Raw genomic sequence first — 12,132 nt, 5'->3', positions numbered from 1 at the left:
CTTGTTATTGAATTTGGGTAGGGAAACATTGGGTACGCGTACCACATGGGTTTGTTTAAAAGTCCAGGATCCAGAGAGTTGGTGCGACAGATGGAAGTCTGAAACTATAGACTCTCCGCTAACAAGAGGGCCTGCACAGAAGAAAAATCAACAAAGAGAAGCCTGGCATGAGCTCTAGGTTTCTTTGGACGTTTGTAGAGTGTATTTAGTATAAACAGCTGAGCATCAGCCATCATCGACACCTCTTCTAAATCTATAGGCAAACTGCAACGGGTCAAGATATAGATCAGTCATAACCTCTCTACTTACAGTTTTCTCCTAATTTCATGATAATTGACATAAAAGCGACTGGTCTGAAGTTCTTGGGTTGACTGGGCCAACTGTTTTTTGGAACAGGCATAATGTGCAAAAGTTTCCAAACATCAGGAATTAGTATGCTTGAATATATGCCGTAAAACTAAGTTCATTGGCACAGTAATGGAGCTGCATCCACAAATCCCATCTGGACCCAGAGCCTTGTTAACATTTACTCGCCCAGAGATCTTTGATAGAGGACTAGGCAATCACCAGTCCATGCTCAGGGACCATGCAGAGACTGTTTTAGTGTGGAAACATTGAGAGAAATGTTTCTCAAAGGAGGCATAAAAAGAATGTATGCAAAATAACACTTTAAAAAATACTGCTACCACTACTAATAAACTTTTACTGTTACCAAAACTTTTCACACTTTACAATCATGATACAAACCCGACCCACTCTCAACAAACATACAAAGACAACACAGTAATACACACATAAATGGACTATATACGATGGGACAAATTGACTTTTGGTGTGGGACGAAATGTCTTGCTCAACGTTCTGTCTTGCTACACTGGCAGGCTGTCCCGCGCACACCTTATGTTCATGAACTCCAGAAAGTACGAAACTCCGCTACAGATCTGGTGTTTAAAACTAGGAAACATGACCATGTCACACCAGTCTATAAATTTTAAGAGAATGAGCCATGAATAATTAAAATTTTATTGTACTTTCGTGCTCTTTGGCATCCTTTCAGTTTCAGTTCGCCCACAGCAGAAGTCAGTTCGTCTCAGCTAGATCCATTTCGTCCGAAGAAATGTGAAATCGTCCCAATCCAGAGACAAATCGATAACTGGTAAAACAAGTAGCTGTTAAAGTCAAATATTACAAAAAAAGCCATATGTTTTTCGAACAATATAGATACGCAAGCTCAGCTGCCTATTTTAAACAAAACCATGCAAATAAGCTTAGCCATATCATTTTACTAAACAAAAATGGCCGCTTGGCAATAGGCATTCATAGAACGTATATATATCTTACAATGGCAAATAAACGTGATTTTTTTCTTTAAACAATTTTTTAAATGAAAGATTTTTGCCATTATTTTATTGTGAACTTGTATTTTGGCTTATTACTATAAGCAGAGACTTCGCTGATCGGGCGATAACACAAGTTTGTGACACTACCACTAACCACAAACATAAATACACGTCCATGCAAGAACTATACGCCTTCATGCTACAGTAGTTCACCGACACCACTGACGCTATTTGAGAAACCTACTTCAAAAAAAGTAAAAAATGTTCGATATAACTTCAAATTATTATTAAGTTATAGTAATGCTTTGTTTATTGTAAATCGTCTACACAAAGAGTGAATCCGAGAGAACAACGATAACAAAAAGGTGGATAAGAGTTACTTCTCTTGAAAAATACCAACTTTCGGTTTCGATCACAAGTAAATTCGAGTTCGTGGTTTCGATCTTGGGCAAGTATATGCTACTATGATTGCATTTAGAGTCGAATATCTAGGTGACCGTCTAGTTATAAGGACTTAGGATATTAAGAGTTCAAGAAAATCCAATTGTAAGGAAAATAGTATTGTAAACTTGTCTTCCGAGGTGCTGCATACAACAATATATATTTCTGAGAAATCACACATTCCAAGGCAGCATATGTTCATCCACTTGATCAAGAACTGCTCGACACTCTAGGAAAAACGCAATAATTTGCGAGAAACACGTTTTAGTCAGTGTTTTTGATGAAGTTGTACAAACGTGCAGTGGGATTCAAAATATGATTTCATGTCAGTCGTACCTTTCGTTTTTCTTTTATCTGTGTTCTCAAAAAGACAGAATAGTCCTTTTCTTGTACCGTGGTCATGTTTATCAAATAAGCAAGCTGTCTCTCTCACCACATGCACCCAATCTCTCATGCACTTTCTCTCAATACTTGTTCTAATGTTCAGCTAATAATAAGAACGGGTATTTGTAATGCGCAGCACTACGACCAAGATATAGATCGCACTCGCAGCGCAGACCAACAATGATTAAAAGACTCTTGACTTTGCCATTTATGTTTTCCGTTTTTTTTCTTTTTTTTCAGAAAGTTGACACAGAAATTCAAGCCATTCATCACGTTTAAAAGAATAAATAATATTTAAAAAAAAAAAAAGGTTAAAAAGAAGCCATTGTGCCTTGAGTTCTTTTCAGTATTCTTCTGTAGTAATGGCAACAGGGGGAACCAAAACAAGTCGCTTTCATATTGTCAGTGGCACACATCTGACTGTCTCATGTGACAACATCATATGCACAAGTGCTGCAACAGTTGTTGTTGGTGAAGACACAAGTCTTTGTGGTGCAGGAGCTGTGTCTAGATGTTTGCTTGAAAATTGTCCTCGTGATTACAAACAAAGGCGAGACAGTCTAAAGAAAAAGACCAGAAAATTTGAAATTGGAAGAGTCTATCCTTGCACCTTCAAGAAAGATGTCTCTGGCAATGGTAAACATGTTGGTTTCAATACAGTTTATTATGTGATAGTCCCTTCCATGAGTTCTTCAGATTCTCAGAGATGGATAGCTCAGATGACAGAACTGTATGCAAATTTGTTTCGTCAAGCCTGTAATGATGGTAAAAGTTCACTGGCTTTGCCTTTACTTGGAAGTGGTAAGTTGTTGTCAATGTCTTGTATGTCTGGCAATTATGTTTTCTTCTGCTTATTTTATGTTTGTATATGTGGTTGGGCTTGTGAGCAAAAGAAAAATTGTCTTGGTCTTTCTCGAACAGACAATAAATTTTGAATTGATTTGAGGTGGGTGGAGAAAGGGAGATAGGCTATGAGAGCATAAGAGATGGTGAACTTGTTTTGAGCAAGAAAAAAAGGGACTGAGAGAATGTTTGGGGATTCATGCTTGATTCATGGGATTCTTACAATGTGGTACATATTAGGATGGCTTCAACAAAAATTGGCAAAGAAAGAAAGTGTGAAGAAGCCTATTTGAATGAAACATTATCCCAATACTTTTATCCCTCTGGGCAATGGCATATGTCTCTATCTAGGTGTGGAGTATTGTGAACACTGGAATAAATAGTCTAACTCACATAAAAAATGAAAATATATAAGCATTTCTGCAATTAATTCAATTTATAACTTTGTGGTCAAAGATTATATTTCATAATCTTAAGTTAAAATATGAAAAATTCATCTTTAAAATAATATCTTCTTGCTATTTCGTTCTGTTATTATCTTCCTTTCCTCATCCTCTTCAGAAACAATCCACTTATTAAATTTCTTCCATCTATTGTTTTGCTGTTACAGGAGGAGCAGGAGCTTCAGTTGCTGATGCAGTGAAGGTCTTCATACAATCGATGATAGATGCAAAGCCTAGATCCCTGGATGTCTCCCTTCACATTAATCCCAAGGACCAAAAAGCTTTCAGAGAAACAATAGAGCTGATCAAGAAGCTTACACAAAGTTCTTCGGTAACCCAAAAGCTGTCACCTGTGTCACTTGAGGAAAGAAGCACATTTTCTTCATCGAAAAATCCTGCCTGCAGTATGAAATACGATGGAAAGAAGAAAAACCAAATGTCATCAATGAGCCTGAGCAAAAACTTTGCAATGATGAGGTTAGACGATGACAGCTCAAACCTTGCTTCAATTTTAGGGCAGGATTATTTTACACCTCATTGCATTAATAATGAGGAAACTGCAAAAGATGCAAGTGGTCATGATGACGATGAGGATTCTGAAGATGGAACAGATAAAGATTTTGAAATGACTCCTGGAGATGTGCTGGACAAAAATATTCCCCTTAAAAATGAGGAAGATGAAAAGTGCCCCATATGCCTGGACAAGATCCAAAAGCCAAAGAAGCTGGACAAATGTGGGCACACATTTTGCACAGAATGCATAGAGGATACTTTCCGGCACCACAAACCAGTTTGTCCCACTTGCAACACATTGTATGGTGTTATCATAGGTAATCAGCCAATCAATGGAAAAATGAGTGTGACCCAAACATGTGGACATGTGCCTGGCTTTGGAAACTGTGGTGTAATCACCATTGATTATTCTTTTTCGGATGGCATCCAAGGGGTAAGAGCACAAGAAGCTTGCAGAAAGACTTTGTCCAGGTCTACATATGTATGTGGATGAATGGGAGTGTCAAGTGTTTTGTACAGTGGTATTTTACGAGTTAAAGGCCATTTAGAAAGCTTCTCATGATTTTGGATTTCCTTTCTTGTGGCATTAGTCAGTTAAAGTTTAAAAAAAAATGTTGCAACATAATCCAGTTGTATGGGAATTTCATGACTTACCTGGTTTATGAAGCCTATTAAACCATTAAGCAATTTATTTCTGAAAGCTTATTGTGAACTACTTAACTGAAATGTAAAATATCTTGTGCAGACGGAGCATCCTAATCCAGGATATGCATACAGAGGTACCTGGCGCCGTGCCTACCTACCAAACAATGAAGAGGGAAAGAAAGTATGCCGACTGCTACGTGCGGCATTTGACAACCGGCTGATATTTACTGTGGGAACATCAAAGACAACTGGGGCAGACAATGTTGTCACATGGAATGACATTCATCACAAGACTTCACTTGAAGGTGGTCCAACAAGGTAAATAAACTCAGCGTCTACAATGGTACAAATGTAAGTTAATGTTTCTGCTTATTTGTGTACAACAGGGGCTGTAGTTATGAAGCAAGAGTAAGTTGTTGCCCTAGGGCAACATGGGGAAGTCGACAAGCATCTTGTTTCTAAAGTTATAAAGTGAAGTCCAGACCCTGCACATGCTGTTTTACTCCTGGAGCTGTAGTTATAATGTGGTGGCAAAGGTACCCTGGAGTCAAGAAATATAAAGTAGTCACTGCTTGTTAACACTTCTTTATAACTTTGAAAGCAAGAGGCTTTTCCTTTGGTTTCCCATTTTACCCTGGGGAAACGACTTCATAACTACTGCCTCTGGAGAGTGGATTTTAATTTAGCAGTAATCATAAGAGCTAATTAATTGATTGTGAGTGCTAATACTACAATTACACGTAAGTGATTACTGCGTATTCGGTGTAATGTTTTTATTTTGCCTTTTCAGTTTCAAAATGTAAGAAACAATCACATGTGCTCAGCTCTTATTATCCCTGTGAAGTGTTTCTTGTGGAAATAATTGCCTCAGTTTTTGTCGATTTTGGATTTCACCGATTGTTTTGGACAGATTTTCGTTTCACTGCATAGACTTTCATTGCTTGGCTTTTGAAATGCTTCTTATTGCCTGTTTCTACTGTAACAAAATTTTATCAGTCAAGTGATTAGACCATACTCAAGGAAAGGAGGAATTGCTCTGATGCAAAATGCTACTTCACATTTTCATTGTTGCTTAGAGCTGGCTATAATAGAGGGGACTGCCATTCATCATTTTGTCTCGTCCATAGGTCAGCTTCATCTTTTGGCATCTCCTATTGATCTATGGTTTTTATCGTGCCATTAACCTCTTTTCTGGGTTGTTCTTTTCTGCCTGTGCCAAGTTGCTTCTACTTACAGACATCTTCATCTGCTATAGTGGTTTCTGTGGCTTATTCTTTGTGTAGTCATCTTGTCTAAAGCTTTTTACATTAAGAGATTTATTGTTTTCACTGCAGATTTAACTTTTCGGCTCTACAATCTTTCTCTTATCTGATCTACCATATTTAGTACATTTTCCGCAAATTAGATTTTGGATCTTTTGTGTCATTTCTGACTGACCTTCTAAAGGTGTATTTTATATCTTTTTCCATGAATATTTCACGACTTCTGTCATGATCACTCATGCTTCCACAGTGCCAGGATTGGACTCTTCTCTCAACTGTGTCGTCGAAATAAAATTTCAAACCTTTGTTCACCTCACCTTGACTATGAGGCCTTGCTTCTGCCTCTGTACATTTGTTTTGGTCTATGTATGTGTGCTTTGTTGATTTTTAAATCTACATTATTGTATTAGTGTTTTTGTTTTTGCTTTCTGTACAGCACTTTGAGCCTACTTTAAAGTGGAGACATGCACTTTGAAAATCTACTTATTATTTTGGCTGTTAGATGGGATTGGAGCTAAAATATTGTGTAAAATTTATGCTATTTGTGCATTACTAAAGACGAGAAGTCAAAAGTAGTTTACTCTCTTTTAAAAACAATTTGATTAACAGCATTAATGCATTATGCATGCAAGTAGAAGTGTACCAGAAAGACCAATAGATGTGGCCAATAGAAAAACCTGAAGAAACAGAAATAAACTGAAATGATAAAGAGTGACGAAATATACTAAATCATTATTTGTGCAGACTATGAGTCAGCCTTAAATCGGGGAAAGAGCACATGCTTTAATTTAAAAATAAAACCTACCTGGCATTTTAACATTTTCTCCACAGTTTTGCCATTTCTCTGTGTGAACCTATATCACTTGATAGAACAATTCTTGGTGAAACCTTTAGCTTACTAGGGTGATTCTTATCTTACTAGCATAAAGAAAAATAAAAGCTTTTAAGTTAAAAACAAATTAAGAATTTTTTTGTCTGACCAATAATTGTCAGAATTTAGAGAATGGGAACATTTTGTTCGCTACAGGTTTGGATATCCAGATCCAAACTACTTATCAAGAGTTCAAGAAGAGTTGGCAGCCAGAGGAATCACAGAAGACTGCCTTCCTCATCAACGAAACATTGATGTTTATTAGCATCACCTATGCATATACATATCTATCACTTTAAGAAAAAATTTTATGCATATAACCAGTAAATAAATGTTTTAATTAAGGGTGGAACAACTCAATCAGATGTGGGGTGGTTTCTCTACATTTCACATGTAACCAACACATCAGTCCCTGATGGCTATGTAGGGGTGGGCTAGTTGTTCAAGAACACATGATCGAAATTGACGCACAACTGTAGCTTTTATTCAGAATTTCATTTGGCGATTGGCCTGTCGTCTCTCCACTCTCGCTTCCAAATCCAAAAAGCCTCTTTCAGCTGTAAAGCTACACTAATTATTCTAGCCATCAGACATTCCAGAGCCATCCACCCTCTTTCCCACAGTTTAAATCTTATCAACTTCTCCATTCTGACCCCCTATCCAACTCTTACATACCTCATTCTTTGCTGCTTTTTATTTTTGTTTTTGCACTCGAAAAATCTTTGACAGTAATGTTTCAAGAGTTTAATGAATGAGATTCCGGCTATATACAATTATCAAACAATAAAACTGTTTTGGATACAATTCATCAGCACATTTGATTTTTATTACTGTCTTGACTATTTCTCAACATAATCATTCAATCACATGTACTAAAATGTATTAAATTATTTTATTTGCTCTGGTAGCATTTTCCTGCTTGGTTGTGAATGTTTTTCCTTTTCCAATGATATTAAGCAGCATACAATGGTTGTCTACTTGAAGTATTTTATGAAAGCTATTTCTAGAGTGTTTTAAGGCAGAATTTCAAGTGGGAAAGAATGGTCAAGCCAGGTTGAGGTTCACATAGCTTCACCCATTCTACTGCTTAAGCATTGCTAATTGTTTCCCTTTGACCCCTCATTGCCCTTTACAAACCATTCTTTCCAATTAGAGGGTGGGAGTTTAGCCTTTCTGAAAAACATAACTATTTCAGGAGAGCCTGATCATATGCTGCTCACCAGTCACTGGAGTTGCAGAATTTACTGTTACAGATTAGGCGGTGCCACCAACTCCAGCATGCCTGCCAATCTAAACCCCCAAATGCACATATATAGCATATAAGTCATGCATATAATGTGCCGTAATAGAATCTGCCACAAAGAAAACAAGAAGTGATGCTGCTTAATACATGATTTTATAATTTACACAGACACTGCATGTGTTTACATGCTCAGCTTTTTTTCATGTCTTTGCCAAATCTAAAGAAATCTGCCCATTACATATCATATTTAAATCACACAAGCTTGCATCATAATGGTGGCCAGTTGGGAGGAAACATTCTTGGGCTGATGTCTGGCATCATGACAAAGGAACTACTTAACTGAAATGTAAAATACAGTGGAACCTTGATTATCCGGTCTTCAATTAACCGTGCATTTGGTTATCTGGAATCACCAAAAAACTAAACACCCAAATCCCAGGGATCAGGGATGTGCCAAGGACCTTTCGTGCATTTGTAAGGACCTAAGTGACTGTTGTCAATAATATTGAGGTGCTGCAAGAACGCAAATGTCTGAATTTTTCTAACTTTATAAACACAAGGTTAGAATTTCACTGTACAGCAACTATTCTAGCGTTTGTGAATTTTTAGATTTCTGATTATCCAGATAACATATGGACAATAGAGGTTCCACTGTAAATATTAGTTACCTTGAAATTTATCATGCATTGATGAATTAATATGAGTTTTGATATGCAAGCAAGAAAAATAAAGCATCATTTGAAAATGCTTTTGTGTGAAGTATTTTGGTTCCCAGATTCATATAATTCTGAGGTACTAAATACATTTTTACCAACCACCACGAAGAAAACTCCTTGCTGACTCCTCCCAACTCAACCCTTTTGGCAACATTATAAAGTGGCATGCTTGCCAAAGCTGCTCATTTGACTTGTCTTCAAACAGAGACCATCATTCAAAGCATCACCAGACGAGGCATACAGGAAGGACTGGTGAACATGTAGTGAACAGTTACAAGTCTGTTCTCCAGCACTCAATAGCTGCTGTTCAGTTCTACTCCCACTCTCTTGACCATGTATTAAAACCCAAAGGCATCTCTAATGGTGCACCACAGTTAAAGCCACGAACGATAAGAGAAAATCTGAGAAATATGCAAGTACAAGGAGACTTTATTGATGGCATGCAAATCTGATGATGGAATAGGTTGGTAGTAATGTTTGTTGATTGCATAAATGTGTGCACATCACACCACATCCTTGTACTACTTATGACAGTAGCTCCTTTCAAGCAGCAGTCACCAAGGGAGAGAAAAACAGCCACCAACCGATCCCATATGTGAGACACATAAATATACGCTCTGGGAAATCCCAAAGAAACTTTATTGTAAGATCACATGTATATCTTGTCTGAATGTCAGACGACAATGAGGTATTCAGCACACTGCAAGGAACCAATGGACAAGGCGACCAGTCTGTAGCTGATTTGATGTTTGCGATGCATGGAGACAATGACGTTCCACACATATTTCCATTTTCCAAATGATTGATTTCGGGGACAGGCTGGAAAACTGAATGATTTTGTCCCCAAGAGATAACAGAACAGTATCTGGGAGGAAAATGAAAAATATTTAAGGTATATTTCTTTATGCCTAAAACATCTGCTTCCACATATATCCAAATGTGTAACAATTATGTAGTATCTTTCCCTGTACACAACAATTTTATGAATTTCTACCTCTCCTGATATGTGATCAATATATATATATACTCTCTTCTGTAATCTAGTGATCACACACCTCACTATAAATAGAAAATAGCTGCAAAGACAAACCATCATCTGGTATTTCACATTGTACTTTGATGATAAAATTATAAGGATTAAACATTTTTTGTACACACCATGTTATTTACACAAAGTTGGATTTCTTTTTCTACGAAGGAATTGGTTGATTGAGTAGGAGAGGAACATATGCAAATGTGTAACATTCCACATGCTACTGCAAGCATGTGGTCTGCCCTGTATGCAAGAAAAACCTCACCTGTCACACATCCTTAAGCTCTTCAGGCAGAGCTTCCTTGGGGTGCTTATTCTCAAAGTGCTGTTTGAACGTCTTGGGGTCTGGCATTTGAGCCTGCAAAATCATACACAGATAATCTACAGGTCCCGGTGGTCCATACAACCTTTTTAAATTTCCACATTATGAAAAAGTTAAATTTTGTTGCAAATAAGGTGTAAAATGGATGGATAACTGATCGCAAACTAACTTTTATAAATATTTATTTTTGCTTTTTGTCATTAAAAAAATGTTCTTTGAATTTGTCTTTAGTTTTGATTGTCTTGGCAGACTTAGCATTAAGACCAAACATGGCTTGAAAAAAAATCTAGGTTTTATGGCTACAAATTAAAATTTTTGTCGAAGTTGGGGGTTGTGCCCGGCCTTAAGGCAAAATGATATCCATGCCACAACAGACACATTTACTGTTCACAGGAAGGTAATTATACAAAAACATTTTAAATGTTAAAAAAAAAAACCCACCTGTTTTATATAAGGCTCCATAAAAGCAAACAATAAAGAAAACACAAGTTCCCCCCCCCCCACAAAAGTTTCAAGCCACTTTTAGTACTTTTCACTAAGCATCTATGAAATGTTAATGAACAACATGCATTCACACAGTCTTCCTCTTACCCTACATATTGGACAGGAATGAACAAGAGCTTTCTGGGCTGCCTTTTTCTGTTCATGAAGATTGTTAGGTTTCTTCATGCTGTCTGCCTTTTTCTGAGCTCTAGCCTGGGACTGAATCTTCTGGTGGCCACGTGCCATTTTCAAATCTGACAGGAAAAAAAGTGAACCAACCATTAAAATAGCCAAAATTTCTTTTAAAACCTGTGAAATAGTGAAGCATGAAGTGCCGAAGGATTACTGTTTAGCTGCACAGATCAATATTGGACAAAAAGCTTGAACTCAGATTAACAGGAAAAGACAAAAAGCGACGGACAGCTTATCCCCTCTAGCTAGTTAGTTGAAGGGACATCACTCTCATTTACATTTACATCCATAATACAAATACAAATGTCCTTTTGCTTAAGTTTAGTTCAGTTCTTGCTATTCCTCGAGGAGCATAGTGCCTCAACACTGATCGGGCCCCTGTTGTGGTACTGTTGTAGATTCTGTAACAGCTTTTCTTTTCTACGTGAGTGGGTTGTTAGTCCAAAGCAAAACACACAACCTGGAGGGCCGTGTTCAAGACCTGTCTGGCTTGGTAAGACCTGCCAGGAGCACAATGCTCCCGCCAACACAGGTCTGTGGATTGACAAGGAGTGCAAGCCACCACACTTCTACAAAGTTGCACCAATTGGTGGTGGCCTTTTTGATTAAGCTGAGAACATATTCCTATCCAGCATCAATCTACATATTTTATTTCTATTTCTGTAATAGTTCATTTTTTGGACACCTTACTGCTAAATGATTATTACTGCAAACTACGCAGGCTCTTTGCACAAAGAACACATTCCCCTCCTTACCCCCACCCCATGTACATTTGCTAATCTTAATGAGCTTGTCTTCTGTTTGGTCCTTTTGTTTGTTGATTAGATGTACAGTATGCTGATGAACTGAAAGAGAAGGAACCAAACTAGAGTTTCCACTGAGTCTGTTAACAGTCACAACAGGCTTCTTTACTGAAGCCACATCACAAAATGTTGAAGATGATAATGCAACTCATGATCCACAATCTTTGAAATCTTGACAGGCACTGTATCACAAGATTATATGTTAACTTTGTATTTATGGAGTTTATTCCAAAATTTTTTTACTGTTCATGCTAAAATATTGTAAGAACATGCCATGACATTTAAAATAGGTCAACAATATAAATGGCATAGGGAAACTCACAGGAAAATCCACGCAAAACATTATATGGTTTTTTTTGGAAAATATGAAAACTCTTGTAACCATTTGGGAACAAATGATCAAATAAAATTATTAGTCACGATAATTTAAGTATGAGATGTCAATGTGCAGTCCACCTCTGTATGTTGGATGCAGACAAAATGGTTTTCGCTCATTAGCTGTCCAAAAAATGACTAGACTAAGTTTCACGCATGTTGGCACAACTGCATGAAGAAAAAACAAGGGCATGTTGCATGAGGCAGAAATGTTTAAACAGTT

The 12,132-nt window shown here is 37.3% G+C and overlaps 2 protein-coding genes across 5 annotated transcripts; one reads left to right on the top strand and one right to left on the bottom strand.

The window, feature by feature from the left end:
* The first annotated feature begins 139 nt into the window (after positions 1 to 139).
* Positions 140 to 7,641, top strand: LOC112561490. 4 transcript variants are annotated; one of them, XM_025234023.1, is made up of 5 exons: positions 140 to 1,156; positions 2,406 to 2,966; positions 3,619 to 4,397; positions 4,710 to 4,927; positions 6,899 to 7,641. In XM_025234023.1, exons 2-5 carry the CDS (start codon positions 2,528 to 2,530, stop codon positions 7,005 to 7,007), a joined length of 1,545 nt encoding a protein of 514 aa, XP_025089808.1. In that variant the 5' UTR covers positions 140 to 1,156; positions 2,406 to 2,527; the 3' UTR covers positions 7,008 to 7,641. The 4 variants fall into 4 exon arrangements, with proteins under 4 accessions (XP_025089808.1, XP_025089810.1, XP_025089807.1 ...); XM_025234025.1 differs by lacking the exon at positions 140 to 1,156 and adding an exon at positions 1,214 to 1,594; XM_025234022.1 differs by lacking the exon at positions 140 to 1,156 and adding an exon at positions 1,701 to 1,788.
* A 1,471-nt stretch (positions 7,642 to 9,112) lies between these two features.
* Positions 9,113 to 10,793, bottom strand: LOC112561492 (zinc finger protein 706-like). The gene is made up of 3 exons (XM_025234026.1): positions 10,648 to 10,793; positions 10,000 to 10,092; positions 9,113 to 9,566 (listed from the first exon to the last, which is right to left on the bottom strand). Exons 1-2 carry the CDS (start codon positions 10,783 to 10,785, stop codon positions 10,003 to 10,005), a joined length of 228 nt encoding a protein of 75 aa, XP_025089811.1. The 5' UTR covers positions 10,786 to 10,793; the 3' UTR covers positions 9,113 to 9,566; positions 10,000 to 10,002.
* Between the last annotated feature and the right edge of the window lie 1,339 nt (positions 10,794 to 12,132).

This window comes from Pomacea canaliculata, linkage group LG4, assembly GCF_003073045.1.
Source record: "Pomacea canaliculata isolate SZHN2017 linkage group LG4, ASM307304v1, whole genome shotgun sequence".
NCBI classification, from domain to species: domain Eukaryota; kingdom Metazoa; phylum Mollusca; class Gastropoda; order Architaenioglossa; family Ampullariidae; genus Pomacea; species Pomacea canaliculata.
This window is presented reverse-complemented; position numbering and strand designations above follow the sequence as displayed.